This window comes from Colias philodice, chromosome 12 (genome assembly GCF_061535455.1).
Source record: "Colias philodice isolate Cphi_HAF_F1 chromosome 12, ilColPhil1 Martin Lab GWU primary, whole genome shotgun sequence".
Lineage (NCBI taxonomy): Eukaryota > Metazoa > Arthropoda > Insecta > Lepidoptera > Pieridae > Colias > Colias philodice.
The window spans coordinates 1,028,478-1,051,761 of record NC_143097.1 but is presented as its reverse complement, the minus strand read 5'-3'; the positions used below and the strand labels follow the sequence as shown (position 1 = coordinate 1,051,761).

Sequence of the window (23,284 nt, the reverse complement as noted above, 5' to 3'; positions counted from 1 at the left end):
TAACGAACTGTAACGAATATGAATATTGAACAATATGTAATGGAATATTCTATCAATTTCTTAAAGCGGGAGTCGAGCACGACGCACGAATTGGGCCAGTTTACACCGTGGAGTTCAAAAACCCCTATATAAAATTGTAAAATAGGCGTTAAATAGTAGCATGCTAATGTATATCGTACGGTGAGTGGGAAAGCCAAAGGCGCTTATACTTTTCCTTGTACTTGATAACCCTTTTCTTTATTCCTTTTATCAATCCTGGATTATTTCTATTCTCCTTCCCCATTAGCATCCATTTGTAAGCCGACCTTGAGTGTCGATGACATTAAAAATAGAATACCAACACAAATACCAACGTACAGTGCCACAAACTTATCTGACCCGGTGGCAAAAACTGGAACTACGTGCCGCCATTTTGAAATGTCACATTTTCACAGACTTTTCATACGAAATATTTTGTTTATATAAAAAGAAAGCGACATCAGTGACACCGTCACCGGGTCAGATAAGTTTGTGGCACTATATAATGTAGCGTAAGACAGCTGACACTTGACACTTGACAGTTCTGGCAACTGACGCCTGACTGCTGACAGTAATCAACAAATTCGTGCGGTCGAGTTTGATTTGATGTTTCACGCATAAAAACTGAACCTTTCCTCAATTCTATGCATTTGTACTTTATCTAGCACCAAGCTGACTTAGTTTTCTAACACAATGATTTTAATGGATATATACGATACGGTAAGTCAATAGTAAATAAGCAACTTTGTTGAAGGTTAATTAATACAAAATTTAACACAATTATTTTTATTACTAGGCGAGTTGGTGGACCTTACTCATCGGTCTACAAGTAGTCGTCGGCTCCGCATACTTATGGCTTAAGAAGAATAAGAAATCTGAACCTATATTGACGAGAGAGAAATTTTTAGAGTGGAAACCCTTGCCTCTAGTTGAGAACATACCTGTAGAAGAGCCACCTACAATGGGCAAAATAGATGATGGTGTGTTAAATGTTGGTGCTACAAGCTTCCTGTGCTTGGATAAGGAACAATCTATCATGGATAGTGCAATTAATTCCTTGCATAAATATGGAGTTGGGTCATGTGGTCCTAGAGGGTTCTATGGTACCATTGATGTGCATTTGGAGTTAGAAGAGCGTTTAGCGAAGTTTCTGCAAGTAGAGGAAACTTGTGTGTATTCATATGGATTTTCCACAATAGCAAGTGCTATCCCGGCATATGCTAAGAAGGGAGACATTATTTTTGCGTAAGTGTCTTAAATCAATCTTTTGTAAATTTTAAATGAAACCATCAGATCATGCAGAAATAAATAAGACACTTTAGTGGTGCATACTTAGCTATTTGTTTTGTTTATTATTTTATTTTTACAAAAGGTGATGCAGAGGCTTTTTTTTTTTTGGCAACTTTTTATTTTTAAAGAATGTGTTTTTCTATTTATAGAAAAACACATTCTTTAAAAATAAATTTACTAATTGAGATACTTTAAAAATGAGTATGTTACAGTATTAAGGTAAAACATTATTTCCTGTAGGGAAGGATGTACAATATTGCTTATAGCGTATGTCATGTTGGATTTTTGTTTTGTCGCTTGTAAACAGGATAAAGGAAAATCTTTAGTAAATCCCTTTAGGAATTAGAATCTAATAATGTGGTTATGGTTTTTGTAAATAATATTTAGACATAATAATAATGCTATAGATATATTATTATTAGGTATTATTGGAAAAAAATATAGCAGCTGAATAAAAAACCTTTTTTTTAAAGTTGGTTAATAAATTATACATGTCACTGAATCAAAACAACAATCTGCATAAACATAATGCGGTTATCTCCATAAAATATATCAAAGATAATATAATTATTATGTTATTAAAGTTATGTTAAAAATTCACAGAGATGAAAAAGTATGGTTCGCTATACAAAAGGGCTTTGACGCGTCTCGTAGCACAATAAAATATTTCAAACACAATGATATGAACGATCTTGAAAGACAACTGCAAGAGGCAGCTGATAAAAAGCAGTTGAATCCCAAAAGAAGAGCTTTCTTGGTTGCCGAAGCTATTTACATGAATACTGGAGAAATGTGTCCGTTACGACGGCTAGTGGAGTTGGCTAGACGGTTCAAATTGAGGATCATTTTGGACGAAAGTTTAACTATTGGTGTGAGTATGCATTTTTTTTATAAATAGAAAAAAAAAGACATTACAATTTACAGTATACAAAAAAGCACCAAATAAATCAGCTCGATTTATTCGTGATGCACAGGCAGTCTATACATCAAATAACTATAGATATATACATAAATATTGTTCCACTAGCAAACCCGGCGAACTCCGTTTCGCCACAAGAGACACCTTTTCTTTGCTATAAACCTCACGGAGCCCGAGACCTTTCCAACGAATGCAAAACCGTGGAAAACGGTTTACATTCTGGAGTTATAGCGTCAGGAAGTAAAACCCGACTTATTTTTATATACATAGTAGATTACTTATGATTCCATTTACAAAAAATATAATAAAAAATTTGTCCTTTAAATCATTTCAAAAATGTATATTCAGTGCATACTAAAAACAATCAAACAGGATGATAAAACCAAGGCTACTCTGTTATTATCTGATCAATACATATCACATGCAGTAAATATCACAGTACGGAGTAAAATATTGTTTATATTATAACATTCTTTTTTTGCCTGAAATTTTAGTATAGGTTGTTGTTAAAAACATTTATCCAAATATCAATTTTTATTTATATAAATGTTCAAAAGGATTTGGTTAAATGGAATGGTGAATATGAAAATAAATATTTACAGTGTGGTACAAACATGTAAATGGCCATATGGCCTATTTCTCCATAATTAATAGAGGAAGCCACTTAGCATCAAATTATTACCAGCTCTCAACTAACGAAAGTATATTCATCTACAATCGAAAAGGAATGCTATTGCCCTTAATTTTCATTTCAATTAGACCTGGCATAGGTATTTTAAATTAATAAAACTGTATAATTTTTTGGTAGCTATCTCTCTAATTACCATAACATGCATGATGGCGATATTTGCGATACAGAAAATATCAAAAATATTTTGCACTTCTCATTTTTATTTTTTGAAGTAGTATAAATTATTATTATAGTAGTAGTAGTAGTATGAATTATTTTATCGCTTTTATTGTAGTTCTATCTGATAAAATACCCAGTGTACACTTAGTTTTAACACTCTTTTGGCTTATTTATTTTTTGAATTATATGGTTTCACCATAATTTTCAACTAACATTTCGATCGTAGCTTCGCCCGGGTAGTCAAAAGAAAACCTACATAGTTCCCGTTCCCAGGGGAATTTTCGGGATAAACACTTCCTATGTTCTAATCTGAGTTTCCCTCTATGTGTGTGCACAACAATTTTTTGCATTTATTATATTAGTAGGACTACATATACTTATTGAGTTTCTTCTGTTCAAATTGTACTCTAGACAAATTTACTTTTCATATAGGTGATAGGTAAGCATGGTCGCGGTCTAACAGAACATTTGAACGTACCGCGCGATGAAATAGACTTGATCGTGGGATCTCTAGAACATTCCTTTGCGACAGTGGGCGGTTTTTGTGCTGGTACACACTTCATTGTGGAACACCAGAGACTTTCTGGCTTGGGTATGTGTTGTTTTATGTATCTTGTATTTGTATATGTGTTGTAAAGTTTGTAATTTTATAGTTTTTGGCTGAAAATGCTTGTATTAGATTTAAAAGTGCTTCTAAAGAATGTGTATTTGAGAGTAATGTTTAAGTTGAAAAATATAAACAATGGAAAAAATTCGATACAGTAGGGTTTCAAAGCTGCGTCTTTTCGTTCGGTACCCTAAAAAAACTCTAAAAAGCTAAAATATAATGTATATAAGCCGATGCGGTGACTGTACTGCTTTATAAAATTTTATGTCTTTCCAGACGTACCTAGTAAGGTGCCATAAAAACAAACGTATTTAAACGTTTGTTTTTATGGCACCTATCCATTTGTATTACATAAAAACCTAGGTAGGTATATAATAATATTTCTTACAAAACGACAACAAATATTACAAGAAAAATCAAGAAAATATAAAATATATCCTTATGTTATTATTATTTCCTTGCAGGATACTGTTTCAGTGCGTCACTGCCACCCATGTTGACGCAGGCCGCGATATCTGCGTTGGATATTATTGAAAAACAACCTAATATTATTTCTGAACTTGACGACAACTCAAGGAAACTAAATAAGTGAGTCCTTTTCCTGTGTTGATGCTTCAAATTTTAGAGGAATGTCATAGTAAACTGTGTACAGAATAATTAATTTTTTTTTTATGAAAAATAAAATAATAACTAATAATTTTATACACCTGTTGAAAGAAAAGAAATAGGTGAACAGTCAGCCAAAAATTATACATTTAATGTAGATATAGCTATCATTTATATATAATTAATAATAATATTTCGTTTCAGGGCGCTGGCCAACCTCAAGCACTACACATTCCGAGGAGACGAATTGTCTCCCGTCAAACATATCTACCTTAAAGATGATTTAACAGACAGACTGAAACACAGTTACCTGAAAAACATCACCAATTACTGCCTACACAAGGGTGTGGCTTTAACAGTAGCTGCGTACTTGAGAGATATAGAAGTGAACTGTCCGGAACCTTCCATACGTTTGGCTTCCAGTAGGAAGTTGAATGATGAAAACATAGCTTTAATTTGCAGTTTACTCGATAAAGCGTATGAACAAGTTGGGCCAAGTATGGACAAATTTCTTCCTGTAGAACATTAATTAATTGTATGGTCAAGTAAATGTTTATCGAGACAAGTTTTTGGGGAAAAGTACATATTCTCATAATATTTTTGTTTGATCGATTATTTTTTATTTTTTAGTAAGTACATTAATTATTGTTGTCCACATTTGACAGTACACTGCCTTAAATTTTTTTTTAAATATGTATATTTTTACAAATAATATTATTCATTTCGTCACAAATTTATTATAGGATTATGACGTGAATTTTATTTCACGCACATAAATAATTAGGAAGATTAAATCGGATTCATACGGTTTGTGTCTTGACAAATTGGATTTGGGGTTTAATATATCATCACGACACGACATTTTGCATAATTCGACATAGTTACAATAAAACGAAAAATATCAGTATTCAATAATTCAAGTTTGAAATCATTATAGAAATTTAATATGTTTAGGAAATCTAGGGAAGGAGAGAAATAAAAGATGTTATTTAGTACTGTATATTACATAATAAATATTATAATGTCATAGTGCACATCATGTTACATACTTAATATTATTAAATTATTACTTTTTCATATGCCTCTTTATTTTACCTTATCATTAAATTATACTCACACTCAGATTTCGACTTAATTTTATACTATGTAGTGATAAAGTCAATTTAAATTTTAAGAAGATGGTGCTTAAGACTATCCTAATCCATTGACCTATTATTACTTCGTACCTAGTAATAAGTAATAACTTAATGCCTATAAATTGTAATATACATGAACACATTTTTGAACACTAAATATATTATAATTAATACATATATCTATTTTGTGAAGGACAAATTTCTTGAGATCAAACTTAATTACTTAACATTTCAAATAGGTAAGTATTGGTAATTTAATTCTACCTTGATATAATTCAATATTCATATAAATCAAGTATAAATCAGTAAGTTTGGTCATAGATTTTTTGTTCTACACGGTTTGGTATTTAAACATATTTAAAAAGTTGATTGGTATATCAATTAGCATATTCAAGGAGTAAGCAGTAATTTAACATACATATTTAATAATATTATGCGACGTATAAAGCGCTATAAGTATCTAACTTGTATCTAGTAACTAGAAATAGAACCTAGGTTCAAGGGTAGTTCACCGAGCATAAACATCGCAGAGGTGAAAGTCTATGGCAGTTGTAAAAAGATTTCCACGTGCTCTATGGTTACAATATAGTTCTATAGTCTATCGTATTAGTAATTTTCGGTAATTTTTTTGACTATTAATACTTCCGGACAAGCGCGGTCTCTTTTTTAGAGTTTAAGTATTCTTTGAGCGCGGTTGCAACTTGAAATTTTTTCACAAATATGTTGAGTCCGTAAATTAGACTTTATCTACTCTACTTTATTAGTGAAAATTATGGGCAGGAAAAATTTTTTTTTTTGTTATTTTGTAAAGTTTATTAGTTACATTTGTTATTTAACGAGTACCATTTAGGAGAGGGGGGAAGGATTGAGGGGATACCCTGCACATACAAATAGTTTTAATCGGTAACCAATTCATCACTCATATGACAATAACCAATATTGCGTTTAAATTCAGTATCATCCGCGCTATGTAACGGTTTACGGATTTCTATCAAACGTCTATCAGTTTCCAACGCGTGATTCTTGTATTGTAAGTCCTTTGTGACTCGTTGGTGATGGTTGTACATTCCGTGGTATGTTGTGCTGTAAATAAACGTGGAGAAAATGTAAAAAATGAGCGTTTATGCCGAGCACACGTGTCAGAAATGAAACTTCTTTAACAAGATTCAAAGATACCAAAATTGTCACGTTACTCAATGACGTGTCGGTATTGCCATGACGCGAATTTAAAATTTTACTCTCAACACGCATAAGAAGTTTCACTTCAAAAAAATAGTACTTAGTTATTAATTATTAAAAATCTTTAAAACCCATTTATTCAACGCTAGTTATAAGCTGGTATGTGGTACTTACAGAGCATCTTCTAATTTCTTTTCCAATAAATTACTACTCGTGTGCACTCTTTCGTATTCCTCAATTAATCCTCGCATTGGTTTATCCTGCAAAATGATGTAAAAATCCAATCTAAGACACAATCATATAAAAAGAAAAAATGTTATTTAGTACTTACATAACAAAACCTTATTTGAACGTTAGATATGGAACTGCCCTTTTTTGAAGTTAGTTAAAATGATCACTTAAAGTCAACGATATAAAAAACACAATATGGTCAACATACAAAAATCGAATAAATTAATTTCATTGACGTTTGTCTGGAAGAAATGGCTTATAGCCATATAAGGTCGCCAATTGTTTATATGTATTTTTTTTTGCTTTTTATATTTCTTAACTGTATGAAGAAGATATAAATAAGAAACATCTTAGAATTAAAGACTTATTATAACGTACCTGAACTCTCTCCAACACCGGTCGTCTAGTCCTTGCGTCTAGTCGAGTTTCGACTAACTTAGTCGGATTTATCTTATCAGCTACAGCCGCACGGAGAGATTCTATCCCTCTGTCTAATTTCACCAGGTTTTGTTCAAGCTGTACAATATTTTGAAAGTTTATTTTGTTGGTTTTACTTAAAAGTAAAGAAATATCTTTTTATTTCTCCCTAAAAATATGTTTTTACGTCTCATTGATTCCAACAAATATTCTGATTGCTACATTATATTGTACTTGTTTTAAGAACCCTTTGAAATTCCTACATTTCAATTAATTTTATCATTGCGATAGGCAGCACATACGGAGACAATATAATGTATTTACAAATTTTGAACTTCTTAAAGGTTTTTTTTCCATTACAAATTAGCTAAAACGACAAAACCGTAAACAATGAGTACGTTTTTTTAAAAACAGGCATAGACAACAAAATCTTTTAAAAAGCTATCTACCTTCATTTTCTGCCATTCCATTTCATTCCTCGCTCTCTGTATATCAAAAACTCGTCTCCTCATAACCATTTCCACTTGCTGGTTCTGAGCGAACATCTGATTCCGCGCCTGTTCCCTACTCTTGAACATTGTCTCTCTCAAAGCTTTGGATTCTCTCATTAATTGCTCAGCTATTTTGATCGTGTTTTCAATACAGTGGATATAACTCTCCTCTGTCATTGATCTAATGAAAATATGTTGTTAATTTTAGCAAGAATATAAAAATTAATGCAAATACATATTTATATTACAAAGCTTTTTATTTACGCAAATAAAATCATGAATTACTTCGATTTTCTTTGAAAGTACATATTTGTCTTTCATCAAGCAACCAATAAGTTAAGACATAATTAATAATTGCCACAAAAAAGCATCAAAATCTGTAAATATAAAATATTTTGAATCCTAAACACTCACTCAACAGGAATCCTAGTAGGATGCAACTTATACGAAATCCCCGAACTCTCCCTGTCCAAATCCTTCACATATCTCTCTATGAACAACGCGTCATCCTTATTTTGAATCTCTCTCTCGAGCCTACAGAATACGTTCGTTAATTCTTTCAGTTTCTCCCACCCCATGTGACAAACGTCTGTTAATACACGTTTGCTATTTTCTATTATGTGAAGTTCCTGAAATTTCCAAATTTTAATTTATATTATATTTTTAACAATTAACTTAACTAAACCGCCATAGCTTTCAAATAAAAATGAATCATCAAAATCGATTCATCCAATCAAATGTTCTATGGTTAAAAACCCAAAAAATTCACTTGAATTAAAAACCGTCTTCTTATCTGAAGTCAGTTGAAAATTAATAATATAATATAAGACACACATGAATAAACCTTGCATAGAAGAAAAAATGTTGTGTGGTTTTATGAAACCACGGTAAAAGTGAAACTTACGATAATTATCGTATTTGTACGATAACTATCGTACGTCACGCGACATGCGCTACACAGACCAAAAAGTTTGAGACGATGTAATAAAAGTTTCACTTTAAAAATAAATTATTGAAAAGGATCTTGAAAACCTTATTTAATTCCTCCCCAAGTTGATCCCTGGTTAATTCTAGTGGCAGTCGTTGGTCCCTATTCGACAAACACTGAGACACAACCATCAACGGCACTTGAAGTGACTCCAAATGTAATTCTGTTGCATTCTTCTCTTCTTTAAGCGCTCTGCTCTCATCTCTCACTTGTTCCCGCGTAAAACGCTGTTTTTCCCGCCATGATTCAACTTCGAATATTCTTTTGAATATAACGCATTATTCATATTATTGTAAAATTGTCTATGGTTTAATTACTTTTCAGTGTTACGGAAATATAATAAAAAATGATTAGGTAGTATTTATTAGTTTGCAATGCAGCCGCGCAACTCGCTCTAAGTACCTACTATCTACTCGTATCTAAAGAAGCCAATATATTATATAAAAATTTTTGTCCAGGTAGTTATATTCCTAACTAAGTAATGTAGTACAGTTTGTAGTTAGCTTTTTATGTTAAAAATCAAAACTCCCATATTAACTTTCACGTTAATTTTTATAAAAATAGATATACGATCGAATCATTCAATATAACAGAGTTTAATTTTTCATATACCTGTCCCGCAGACGCTCATTATTAACGTTAGTATCCCATCTCGTAGTAACTGAAGTTTCGTTACGCAACTGATTTCCTCTTTGTCTAAGTTCATAACCCTCAAAGCGTCGTAGTCTTGCTTCATTTTGCAAGTGCTGTATATTTCTAGTCCAGTCCAAGACACTAAGGCGGGGGTGAGATTTTTCAAACACAGGGACAGAAGCGTCCATGCTTATGACGAAATAAGAAAAGAATGACCTATTTCGAAAGGATTTTCAAAGTTTGATCAATAGTCATTAGTCAGCAGTTGATATGATAATTCTTACACGTGATGTCTTTGTGCGATATTTAAATTTAGATATAAGGTTTGAGATCAATCAATGGAAATTCATAATAGTCTTAGTAAATGTTCAATCATTAATCTATTAGCTTATTATTTAATGGACATATTGTATCGATTATTTCCTCTATTAAAACAATTTAAATTTCGCGCGGCGCGCCATTCCGTGATTTATTTTATATGCATTTGTTTCCGCTTTTCAAATACAACCATTTTTAAACTAAATATCTAATAAGCCTTATTTTGAAATAATATGTATGTTGTGTTATTGAATAGGTATATGATAAAAATAATATATTTTCATATTTTCATAAATTCCTCAACCATAGACTACAGGAAATAAGATAAGAAAACCAGAGATATAAGTTGACGTAGACAACACAAAATATGGCGGCTGCCAATTGCTTGCATTTGTAAATTGAAGCTTTGCCGATTTTATGTGAAAAAGACAAACTGGATATATATTTATCGTAAAATAAGCATTAAGAAATATTTAATTGGTCAAGTTCCAAATAATTAACAAAGAAAATGTAAGTACGACGTTTTTACGTGTGGCATATTTGGCTGAATACTGATTTGATTTTATTTTTATATTCACAAAGGTATGACGATAGACGTGGAGGCCGTGGCGGTGGACGTGGAGGTCCAAGGGGTGGCGGAAGAGGTCGAGGCGGATCGAGAGGTGGTCGTTCGGCTGATAGATCACTAGAAAGGGGAAGTAGGTTCGGAGGAAGCAGCGAAGGCCGCGGTGGTAGAGATGGGGGCAGAGGCAGCGGGAGAGGTTTCAGAGGTCGAGGCGGCCGTGATGGTAGAGATCGCGATGACTTCCGCGGCAACTTCAAAAACGAGCAACCCGGTGGGGCGCTTCGTAAAATACGCTGGGACACCATCACGCTTATACCATTCCAGAAAAACTTCTACACTCCCCACCCTAACGTTCAAATGCGCTCGATGGCCGAAGTTGAAAATTACAGAAGCCTGCATCAGATATCAGTTAAAGGGAGAGACGTACCGCCGCCTAGTATGTATTTTGAAGAAGGTGGCTTCCCTGATTATGCTATGAAGGAAATTTTGAAGCAAGGGTTTCCGAATCCGACACCAATTCAAGCGCAAGGTTGGCCGATTGCTCTATCTGGAAGAGATATGGTGGGGATTGCTCAAACAGGATCAGGGAAGACGTTAGCTTATATCTTGCCTGCTATTGTACATATAATTAATCAACCGCGGTTACTTCGGGACGATGGCCCAATCGTCCTTGTCTTGGCTCCAACAAGAGAATTAGCTCAGCAAATCCAACAGGTAAATATAATGTATTTCTTATTTGAGAACTGTTTAATAATCATTCATATTATGATAATACTCAACTAATTTTTAATTTAACGTCTTATAGTCAATGATTTATTTTTCTATTTGTGCCGCCAAGGCTCTAGTATCAATGAATGGAAACGCAGCGGAAAGGGATAGAATTCCTGGCCCCATGGATGTTGTAATTAATTTAAATATTTTTTGTAGAAATTAGTTTTTCACATTGGGGTTATGTTCGAAAACCAATACAACATTAGTATTTGATTTTAAATACTAAGTTGCTTTACCCACCAGAGTTTTTACATTGGCCATATATCATTCTATTTTTGACCATTTGTATTCTCAATAGTTGCTTAAAATATCAGCTTCAGGTTTCTGAACATATCCTTTCTTTTGCACCAAGTAGTGGCAGCTTTAGTTTAATTTTATTTTTAACTATAATGTGGTCTATCACTCATTTTTTTTTTATCATTCATGATACAACAATTTTTCATTACTTTCAGTCATGTAGTTCAGTAAGTTAAAATGTAGTTAGTTCTTATTGTAATGTTCTTATTGTAATGTTGTTTTAATTTATTACCTTATCAATATTTAATGCCTTATTATTTTACTATTTAAAGCTTAGAAATACACTTTTAAGTATGTTTTTACTACTCTTACTCAGAATAGAATTGGCAATGTAAAACTATAAGCAAAAATAATTCTAAATATTAAATCATAGCTAATATGCTTACTATAGTCTTATTTTTATTATGTTAAACTGCAATTATCAACATTTATATTAAGCTTAATTTGTTTATCTATATTTTTATATTGTCTAGATGATTAGAAGCTTTGATTGTTGCTTATAAAATATACTCATTGATTGTATTACACAAAATACAGTAAATCCAATAGACTAGATTCCTATATTTATAAATATCATTAGTATTATTTTAAAAATCATTCATACCTTCACTATTCATATAATTACACTATATAACATGCTGTTTTTATATTAAATAAACAGGTAGCGACAGACTTTGGTCAGAATGTGCAAGTACGCAACACTTGTATATTCGGTGGGGCTCCAAAGGGGCCTCAGGGCAGGTCCCTGGAACGAGGGGTGGAAATTGTCATTGCTACTCCTGGAAGACTCATTGATTTCTTGGAAAAGAGTAAGTCTTACACTTTTTACTTATGTTTCTTTACTCAGACCAACTTTTCTATAATTTTTATAAAAAAATTGCTATAGTTTCTTGTGATAGATTAAAAAATAGTTTAAAAAAAACATGAATATAGTCTAGGAAAGAATATAAGTTTGCTTTTACATTTTTTTTTAAATACAACATTTAATACAGATTTTCCTGTAAAATTGACGTTCACTGATTTTCGAAATAAAAATGTTGAATGTTCTAGATACGACGAATCTTCGTCGCTGCACTTACCTAGTATTGGACGAGGCAGACAGAATGTTGGACATGGGCTTTGAGCCACAGATTCGCAAGATAATTGAACAAATCCGACCTGATAGACAGGTAAATATTTTCTATATGTGTAATAATAAAAAAAAATAAGTTGCTCTATTTCTTTTTTACATACTGTTAAATGTTTTATCAAGCAAGAAAGAGAATCCTGGTTTCTTTTAGGCTGTGTTATTTACTTATTTTACAGCATCCCTTCTGTGATATGTAATATAAATAAAAAAAATATATTCACGGTTACCTTTTATTGTAACACACACTTATGATTGAAGAACAACAACTACTACACAAAACAAATCCTATGCAAAGGTGGCCTGGCAGAGATTGCTATAAAGCGATAAGGCCGCCTATTTAAAATGCTATATCTTACATGTTTCTCTCTTTTCTTCCATGTGTGTGTTAAATAAATGGTCTTGTATTGTATGAAATATTGTATTAAATGTTTAATTTAATTATCATTTTTAGGTTCTCATGTGGTCAGCAACATGGCCAAAGGAAGTTCAGAATCTAGCGGAAGAGTTTCTGCACGATTACATACAAATTAATATTGGTTCATTGTCTCTATCGGCCAACCATAATATCCTACAAATTGTCGATGTTTGCGAGGAATGGGAAAAGAATGATAAACTGTTGACGCTTCTCAATGAGATATCTTCGGAGGAAGAAACTAAAACTATCATATTCGCGGAGACTAAGAGGAAGGTAAGTCGCTTAGGTTTTATAACTAAATGCTTATAATGTGTTTTATCTTTATTTTCAAATTAATCGAATTTTGATGAAATTCGCGTATTATCGATATTTGAATATGTAATAATGATAATGTATTAAAATAAATAATAGGAGTTGTTTTCGACTCTGCGTTTTTACGCGATATAAAGAGCGACTCGATGTTAAAGACAATATATTTGTTTAATAATTTTATAAACATTTACTGAGTAGATTAGTACTATTTTAAAAAAATTAGTGCAAAAAATTAGGCTCATTCTCCATTTTTATACAAAATAGGTGGATGAAATAACAAAAACAATAAACCGCGCCGGCTGGCGTGCTCTCGCTATACACGGCGATAAGAACCAACAAGATCGTGACTATGTACTGAGCCAGTTCAGACAAAACCAGGGCGGAATACTAGTCGCCACTGACGTAGCGGCCAGGGGGCTTGGTAAGTTTGGCTAAAACGCGAAAAACAATGATATAAAAATTAACAGTTTTTATATTTCAGCATTTTATGGAAGCCCTATTTTCTTTTTCAATTGTCACCTGCAATCAGTCGTTGACTTTGAGCAGATATTTAAAAATGATGAAGCCCTATTTTTGAAAAAAAAATTATATTTATGGATGCACAATTGTGTCACTCGTATTTGTATAATAAACGAAAATTGTCTACTGTTCTTGCCCAGAAGTCATTATCTTATGTTTGTGCCACCAGAATTAATGATATCTTAACGGTGGTGACATTGATCCCGCCAATAATACTAATACACTCGAACATGTTTCTTACTTGGAATACCTGTAAACCTTAGATAGGCAGTTTCACAAAGGGCTAGATGTTAGGACGAAATCGTTTGCACAAGGTTTGCAGTATTTCGAGGTTTAAAGGCATCAAACAAAAGATTCTTATACTAACAGCTGCGAGGTTTTTTACCCATATTATGTGAACTAATTTCGCTAAATCACCTCGCACTGTAACGCCGGGGTGTTATAAAGGTCTAAGAGATGTCAGGAGCGTAGTGGGGAAGTTGTTTACCATTGCTGTAAATTATAAATAGCAAAGGCCCTAATGTGGACCCTTGAGAGATGCCAAACGATGCCAATGAAGGAAATGAAACTGTTTTTCTGTGGATAGACATCTTTGTTATTGATTGGAAGAAATTAAATAATTTGTAGATATGTCTTTTGGAAATTATTTAAAGGAAGAGAGTTACCTAATTTGTGATGATTGTGTCTTACTGATTGCCGAATAAACGTATTTTCTTTCTTTCTAAAAGAAGAATTTTTTAACAGTTACTAAGAGAAAACAATAATAGTGTAGCATTATCTTCGAAGTAAAGAATATTAGCAACCAATATTGTAGTAGTTACTTCGTACAATTTTTACGTCGTTATAATTGTTTGTTATACTATGTGAGATTTATACACCACTTTTTTATACACATATACAGACATAAAACAATTCACTACATATTATTTGATTGTTTTTATAAATAAAAGCAAATAGGGCAAAATTATAAAAAAAATCTATAAAATTAAATAGATTTTTAGAGCTATTAATAATATTAAAAGCTCAGTAAAAGTCCACAGAAAAAAATGAGATGAAGATTTTTCATTGGTTCTTTAACTTTAACCGTCATTATTTTGTGTTCCAATATTCACGACAAAATTGAACACTGCTTTTTTACATTATATGATTAGAGAAACGGTTGATTAAAATATGCGATTGGTAAATACCAAAGTGGATATTGGAACAATACAAACGAACAAGCAATGGATCAATTTAAAATAAAATACCGGCGTTTTATGGACTTTATAATTGTTATACATTATTCACATTTACCGCTGTATGCATAAAGTTCATTGCGCCTCAAAATTTCCATGACAGACTCAGCAATATTCTCAATTTTCATTGCAGAGGCGCATGCGTGCAGAGAAAATGGCTAAATTAACGGTGTGTTGCTGGCTTTACTTAGCGAATAATCGATCATTTTTTATATTGTCAGTATTAAATTCGGTCAGCGCACACTGTCTTGAGCATGCTGCCTCTTAATGGAGTTAGATCTAGCAAATAGGGTTTGCAAAAAACGTTATAAGCAAGGTTAAAAGAGCAATATGCTTGGTTAATCGTCATGAGAGATTTGAACCCTACGCAACCTGACAATAGAGTTTAAAGTCAGCACACCGTTAGTTGCTCTTGGCCGACAACACTCCGGACCACTGATGGGCAATACAGTTTTCAGTCTACGACACGACGAGACGTTAAGGTAACTATCATGTTTGGTTTTTTGGCGGGGCGTGTTTTGTGAACTCGACAATTCTCGAAATTATGTGGCAAATGTGATTCAATTCGTTTTATTAACATTTGCTATCAGTGATATTATAAGTAAAAAGATGTAGATAGGTTACAAACGCAACATTTGATCTTTAAATTGCACACTCGATTTGATGTAAAACTATGATGGCATGATTAAACTATCATAAAAAGGCAACGGATATAAATTGTGGCTTAGCTACATTTCGACGTGTCACTTCCAGAGTTATAATTACCTGTCTACACCTTTGCACATACCATTGATAGCACATCTTACGTGAAAAAAAAGACGGGTTGCACTCCGGGAGTGCCGGTAGAAGTGAAAACTTGATTATTAACGTTGAGCATTGTTTAATATCCATCCGTCTTACGCTTTTTCGATCAGGCCACGTGTCCTGACGCGAGTTTAAGATTTTATACCCAACGCCGCTAAAGAAGTTTTCACTTCAAAAAAAAAACAAATGCCAAATTAAAAAAAAGCCCGCCCCGCCAAACGCAACACGATTTGGATCCGTTCGGATCGTCGTACCCACTACCGTGTCGCACCGCAGACGTGGAGGACGTGAAGTTCGTGATCAACTACGACTATCCGAACAACTCGGAGGACTACGTGCACCGCATCGGGCGCACGGGCCGCTCGCACAACACCGGCACCGCATACACGCTGTTCACGCCCAATAATTCCGCTAAGGTGGGTATTACTTTTCCACCAGAGGGCTGGCTGTGGCCTTACTCCATGACGTGACAATATTGCCATGACGCGACCTTGAAATTTTACTCTCAACGAGAAATTTCACTCCAAAATTTATTTATATAAAATATAAATATATAAAAGTATTTCAGACGGTTACCTATCTTAATCTCGAATTTTAATATTCCGAATATCATAATCCAGAAAACGTTTGGACATTTTTTCATAACCCCGAATTTTAAAATTTCGAAGTTTTGTTTGCCATATAATCGCAACTCCGAATTTCATTTGCCCATTTCTTTATTTGTACGACGTTTTACAATCCAGACGAATGAATTCCAGACATACGAAATCTAAATGCACAAAATCCAGATGACCGTAATCCATATGCACGAAAGCCAGATTTTTAAAACACAAATTTTTGAAATACAGTTAATTGATATCCAGACAAACAATGTCCAGATTTTTGAAATTCCAATAAACGATATCCAGCAAAACGTAATCCTTCCAGTGGGACGCAGCACGAACCTAACCTAACCTTCTGAATAGATTTTAACACTAACCTTTCTGTAATGGGCAAGTAAAACAATAGCGAGTCGGTTCTGGCACTCGCCGGCCGCTGCCGCGGCACGCTCGCTTCGCTCGCTCGGCTCGTGCATGGGGGGTCACAGTTCAAACCTAACCTAACCTACTGAGTCGAATTTGATACTTAAACCTTTCTGTAATGGGCAAGTAAAGCAATAGCGAGTCGGTTCTGGCGTGGGGGTCGTAGTTCAAACCTAACCTACTGGGTCGACTTTGACACTAAAACCGGTCTGTAATGGACAAGTAAAACAATAAATTTACTTACTGACAATGTTTATTTTCAGTCGATAGTAATAGTATAATCACGATTGTATGGAAATCAAATAAAAAGATTATGAAAATCTGGCAATAGTTTATCTGTTATACGATTATATGGGAACCAAATAAAAAGATTATGAAAATTTGGCAATAGTTTATTTGGAAAATGGTACGATGGGAAACAAAAAAAAGTATTCTGAGAATCTGGTATATTGAGATCTGGATTATGAGAATACGGGAAACAAAAAAAAACTTTTTAAAAATCTGGTTTTGGTGCATCTGGAAATTGATTCATCTGGGAAATTAAAAAAGGAATTTTAATAATTTGTCATTCATTACATCTGTCTTTTAAAAGTTCTAACAACCGTTTTCGGGGTTTTAAGATTCGGGTAATAGAAATTCGAGTTTTTAATAGGTTACCATTTCAGACTTTGGCTGCGTTTCCACCAAAGTTGTGCGAGGATGCGTAGGGAGGGCTGTGTTTGTAAAGAACCAATCATATCGCTTCATTTAGCGTTTGAAGCGATACTATTGGTTCTTTACAAACACAGCCCTCGCTACGCTTCCTCGCACATCTTTGGTGGAAACGCAGCCTAAGTCTGCAATACATTTATATGCTCTCTATATCTTAGTTTTAAATACATTTTGAAGTGAAATTTCTCGTTGAGAGTAAAATTTTAAGGTCGCGGCATGGCAATAACGTCACGTCATGGAGTAAGGCGACCATTTTGGTAACTTTGAATCTTGCCAAAGAAGTTTCACTTTTGAAGCGTGTGCGCTCTTTTTTGTTTTTTTTATTAACATGGTGAACCGTGAAAGGAGCAGGTGATTAAAATAATATGTAATAAACTAGTTTTCACCCGGGGCTTTGTTCGCTGTTGAATTGAAAATCTAAACTCATGTTTAAATTAGAGTCAAAAGTCTTTGGAAAACATCTCAATTTTATTGTAACGTGAACGACGTCTTAGGCAAAATGATGCATACTTTAATATGATTAAAATAAACAGGCGAAAGATTTGATGTCGGTGCTGCAAGAGGCTAACCAAGTGGTGAATCCCAAACTGATGGAGTTAGCGCAGTGCGGTATGGGCTTCAAGGGAAAGTTCAGTGAGTATTTTAGTATATTTATTTGTCTAAAACACTATTTTTAAAGGGCCTTGTATTGTTTATATTATTGATATAGCTTTTGTACCCACTTTTGTTCGTAAAAAATTTGTTTGTGTACTTTTTGTTTTCTTGTTTCAAAATAAAAGTAAGCTCAAATTGTAACTCCTAAACTAACCGAAAAATAAAAAAAATGTGAAAGTTGTTACATAGCGCTGCAATAAACCTTTCAATTGTACTTGTAATGATTTATTCTTTTCATTTCCTTCTCATTAAATTAATAAGATTAAAGATTAAAATATATTCTATAATAAAACAAATAATATATTTATTAATTGCAGACCGCGGCAGATACCGCGACAGAGATGACGAGCCACGTGGTGGGGGACGCGGCAGGGGGGGCGGTAGAGGCCGGCCCGATAGAGGTGAGATTTTGAACAGTTAGGAGATGATAAACAGTTATACACACAAAAATATTTCATAAATATGCCCGACAAATTTTTTTGAGAAAAGTTTTGTGAAATTGTAAAAATATAAACACAACTGAGTAAGATTCAGCAGATTATTTACGTAATTATTTCAGGCTAAATAAATAATATATACTAACCTAACTTTATTTATGCACTCTTACTGAAAAAAAAAACTGATAGCCAAAAAACTAATAACAAATGTTCTCATCTAGAATAAAATCTGTTTCTATATAAAATTTCATATGGATAACGCGATCAGTGTTTACGAGAAAGAGTAACAAACATATATGTTTATATCCATTTTTCGTATTTTTATAATAAAATACTAAATTATCTATACTCTTTCAGGATCAAGATGGGACAATAACGACTCCAATGGTTTCCAAGGGTCCTCGTTCAACCGTCCCGAGGGAAATTTTCCCCGGCAAACCTTCAACAGGGACCAGGGTAGAGAATCATTCCGTGGTCGTGGACGTGGGCGTGGGCGTGGGAACTTCAGTAATTATGGACAAGGGTCTGGGTACGACCAGAACCAGGGTTATCAGCAGAACAGCTATTATAACATGTACTCGCAGCCGGCTGAACAAAATTAATTTGTAAAATGTGTATTGTAAACAGACTTGGTGTTGAAGGTCATGGATTGTATGGGTATTCCAGAAAGTAAATAAATAAAACTTTTTATCCCAGAAAGTTTTGTATATCCAGACAGTTTTGTTTTGGATAGGGAGGATTTTTTTTATTGTAAACTTCAAGTTCAAATATATTTTTTTATGTTTAAATATTTCAAATGTGTCAGAAAATTATCTCATTCAATTTGGAGGAAGAAATCTACTAGGAAAAAAATTACTTAAACAATTTTCATTAGAAAGATCAACAACTCTTAATAAGATTAGAAGACTTCGTAATGCGACGCTTGTCGTAAAACAAAATGTTTCATTAAAATATAAAATTTTCTCTAATAACACATGATTGTTCAAATGCTTCAAGTCTGTTTACATTAAGTGCTATGTGATACAGTTTGTATGTTGATATCTGCAGATATTGGGGTATGATTGGGCAGAATTTTTTGTAAAAATTCTATTTAAATATAATATTTTATTTTAATTTGATTTTATTAAATTTATTTAACCTAGACCAAATCTCAAACTAATAGACCTGTACTTTTCAATGTTTTTAATTTGTTGTCCTTAATTTTCTATATTACTTTCATAACTTTTAAAAACTAAAATAGTTTAAATTATAACAGTTAGGGTTAAATAGATTATAAATAAATATAGGAATTACGTTATATTTCTTTAATTAAATATATATTCTGCACTTATACAAGCAACATCGACTGTAAAGCTTGTATTACAAAATATGAAATAAAAAGTTGAATTTAGTAACCTTTTAATACATGGTCGAAATTTAAAAATTGGTTTTCCTAAAAACCATCAAAAACGAAACACATCACACAAAGAAAATATTAATGCATACATACTTAGTATGTTTGTGGGCAAACTGACCATATCTTCAATATACATAATATAATTGTAGAAATAGGGGATAGAATTTTTTATTATTTAACTACACCATAGCATTTTCTTACTAAATCATAATAACATAGAAAATACATGTTTCAAAAATTTACCATATTTTATGGTGCTCTCTAATAAAATGAATTTGCAACACAAAATTATGATGACAAAGTAAACAGCAGTAAAGCGGATGGAATTTCCGAATTAATCGGAATTATACACATGTATTCTCTATGTTAAATGATTATTTAAGCTTAGAATAGATTGCCGTAGGAAATGTTCAATTTTATAATACTGTGGTTATGCTTTTCCTAACTTGGGCATTGATCAATTTAATTTCGTGCACTTTTTGCACTAATTAAGCTAATGTCACATAACATAATAAAATGTTTGAATCTTGCTAAATATTTGGATATTTTGATTTATGCAGTAACATTAGCTACATTCCTGTTTGAAACTCAGTATTGATAATGTGCAATTCAACTAATAAATGGATAAAATAATTGATGTGTTTTATTTATTGTCTTTATTTACTTACTGCCTCACTAGAATACTCTCCACAATGCTATAGGCATACTTTTTACGATTCATATTAGAATGCTCATGTCTAATATTAGAGTGCATTTACATCAAATATTAGACATGAGCATTCTAATATGAATCGTAAAAAATATACCTATAACATTGTGGAGAAACAAACAGATCAGGAGCATTATTTCGTGATCTTATAGAGTAAACGAAAATTTGTTTTCAGTGTTATTCAGTATTAGAACATTGCATAGAATCTTTTCAAAAGCACTAAAAACAACGAAAGTACACAATAACTTGATATAGTGGGGTAAGAATGAGTTTGCTTGTTTGATGTAAATGCACCGTTAGAGCAATGAAATTGTTTTCAAACATTTCTGGAAAAGGGTACAAAGAATGAAACACAATTTAGTTGACATCACTTTATTCCTACATCAATAATAACGACTTGCTTACACTTTCAAAGATATTGTATTTATTTAAATAATTAATGAGCTGGTGCCTTCTGGTCGGGGTCGACATAGTCCAGCTGGTTCTCCTCATCGTGAGGCCAGAAGGTTGGCTTGTTGATGGGATCCATGGCCAGCTCTGGGTAGGCATCACGGAAGTCTTCCATGGTCATCTGGTCGAACGGCAGCAGAGCCTTGGTTTCAGCGATTTCATTCTCGTATCTGTAAAATTAAGTTTGTACTTGTAGGATTGTTTTGTTATTCCATGTGAATATTTTAAAAATTGTTGAAGAAAACTTAATAACAATTTTACAAAAATCATTATTTACATAACAAATCTCAGTTTTATTGGATTTCCTAGACCAGAGAAGGCAAACCAAGCATGTAAGACATGAGCATGTAAGTTTAAACGCTACAGCTTTTAATTTAAACTTTATTCATTTAATAATATACTCACTTGGAAATGTTAGCGTTAGATTCCTGGATGAAAGCTTGAATTTCCTTTTGAATCTCAGCCCATTGAGCGTCAATCTGTGATGTCTGTGTATCAGCTGGGTAGGGGATCTTCAGAGCCTCATATTGCTTCTGGAAGTTGTCGACCATGCCGGGTATGGCGATGGCGGCCTTGTACTGCGACCAATTGATCTTGGGCGCTTCGGGAGGGTTAGCCAACACCCTACGAAAACGTATAGTTTTAATTTTTAGTGTAGTTAAATTGTATCGAATATATTTAGTAAATAATAAATAAATGTAACTTCATATAGCATGTTTATTGGACAACCATACCTTTATTTAAATGTTAGAACTAAAGAGTATGAAGTTAAATTATAATACGCTGTGAATATTTCATTACAATAATTTTACCGGCTTCCTTTTATATTATAGTTTGAGAATATTCGGCATAACATGTAATAAATAAAATAATTTACGAGAAATTAAAAATTATGTAACATTCATGTCAAAACTAACCTTCGGAGATAGGTGTCGGACTTCAGTTTGAAAGCAGCCAAATTGGCTTTTTGGTTGGGCGGGACCCTCTCAGCGAGGGCAGCCCAGTTAATTGAGCTTTGTGCAATCCTTTTTGCCATTTTTTAAAAAATTTACTAAAGGACCTTTCCAGACACCGTCACTGATAAATTGACAATTTCTTGTAACCATCGACAAGATATTTTGACAGTTACAGACTTGACAAAATTTTTATAGATAATGCAATAGTTCATAGACATGTTATTTCCTCTGTGGCTTCCATGTGGCTGCGCTCGTTCTTGAATTTTGAATTATACCATATATCAGCATTTAACATTTTCGAGTCCACCTGAAGACATTAAAAATGTTTGTCAAAATCGATCCAGCCGGAGTAATTCAAAAACAGACAAGCACACGGACAAACAATATAGGTAGTATAGATTAATTATTTCGGAATGACGTTAATTTTATTCTCGTTTATAAATATTCTAAAAGGCATATGTGATACCTTAATTATTTGAAACCATTCATTATTAAATACGCGGTCAATATCAACAAACTATCATTTTGTAAATATCTGAACATCACACAAAGTTATAGGAAAACTGTTTATACAAATCTTAGATTACAAAATAAAATATACTGTATTAATCTTTATAATTTAAAATATGTACGTTAGATGGCTTCAGGATTTCATGAAGATAACATGTGAATATCTCAGGAGAAAAGAATTAAGAAGAAATTAATTTCGTGAATCCGAAATTTAGCCAGGCCGCGCGCACGGGTGCACGGGTGCCCGATACCCGTGATTAATTCAGATAGATGGCGCTAAACGCTTAAACTTGTTATACCAACAGGGCGAAGCCGCTCGGAAACAGATGATATCCAGGCGGTAGCCAATGTATAAAATATGAGAAAATTGACATTTAACTACTTTACTAAATATTATCTTTACTTTGTTAGTACACTAATTACACTGGGGTAGATCCCTTTAAAAATAATAAAAAGTGCAAAAAAATCGCAGTCGGATGAAACCCATTAGAAAAGGAGGGGAATATGATGAAAATATAAGGAAAAATAAATTACGGTCAATCCGAGTTCGGGAAGTGGGAGGGGGGAGCTTTTAAGAGAAAAAAATGGTCTCTCTCAATTTCCGACAAAACTACAAGTCCTACGGAAAAAAAGTCAATGGCAAAGTTGTAGGTAATAAAAAGTTCTACAACTTTTGTATTCACAATTTTTTCACATAACCTCAAAATTT

At 33.0% G+C, this 23,284-nt stretch overlaps 4 protein-coding genes across 5 annotated transcripts; 2 read left to right on the top strand and 2 right to left on the bottom strand.

Moving 5' to 3' along the window:
• The first annotated feature begins 583 nt into the window (after positions 1-583).
• Spt-I (serine palmitoyltransferase subunit I) lies at positions 584-5,365 on the top strand. The gene is made up of 6 exons (XM_089701283.1): positions 584-738; positions 815-1,263; positions 1,912-2,179; positions 3,510-3,669; positions 4,149-4,272; positions 4,495-5,365. Exons 1-6 carry the CDS (start codon positions 712-714, stop codon positions 4,817-4,819), a joined length of 1,353 nt encoding a protein of 450 aa, XP_089557409.1. The 5' UTR covers positions 584-711; the 3' UTR covers positions 4,820-5,365.
• LOC149483750 (tektin-B1-like) lies at positions 5,317-8,350 on the bottom strand. The gene is made up of 5 exons (XM_089701285.1): positions 8,159-8,350; positions 7,703-7,925; positions 7,215-7,352; positions 6,780-6,865; positions 5,317-6,509 (listed from the first exon to the last, which is right to left on the bottom strand). Exons 1-5 carry the CDS (start codon positions 8,320-8,322, stop codon positions 6,323-6,325), a joined length of 798 nt encoding a protein of 265 aa, XP_089557411.1. The 5' UTR covers positions 8,323-8,350; the 3' UTR covers positions 5,317-6,322.
• A 1,684-nt stretch (positions 8,351-10,034) lies between these two features.
• Positions 10,035-20,583, top strand: LOC149483749 (uncharacterized). 2 transcript variants are annotated; one of them, XM_089701939.1, is made up of 11 exons: positions 10,035-10,193; positions 10,266-10,962; positions 11,087-11,149; positions 11,978-12,125; positions 12,367-12,485; positions 12,897-13,133; positions 13,437-13,593; positions 16,007-16,146; positions 17,997-18,096; positions 18,435-18,518; positions 18,912-20,583. In XM_089701939.1, coding segments are annotated over exons 1-11 (1,992 nt in total). In that variant the 5' UTR covers positions 10,035-10,191; the 3' UTR covers positions 19,157-20,583. The 2 variants fall into 2 exon arrangements, with proteins under 2 accessions (XP_089558065.1, XP_089558066.1); XM_089701940.1 differs by lacking the exon at positions 11,087-11,149.
• Positions 20,584-21,015: 432 nt separating this feature from the next.
• ATPsynD (ATP synthase, subunit D) lies at positions 21,016-22,221 on the bottom strand. The gene is made up of 3 exons (XM_089701282.1): positions 22,027-22,221; positions 21,515-21,733; positions 21,016-21,279 (listed from the first exon to the last, which is right to left on the bottom strand). The coding sequence occupies exons 1-3, from the start codon at positions 22,143-22,145 to the stop codon at positions 21,096-21,098; spliced, it is 522 nt and encodes a 173-aa protein (XP_089557408.1). The 5' UTR covers positions 22,146-22,221; the 3' UTR covers positions 21,016-21,095.
• Between the last annotated feature and the right edge of the window lie 1,063 nt (positions 22,222-23,284).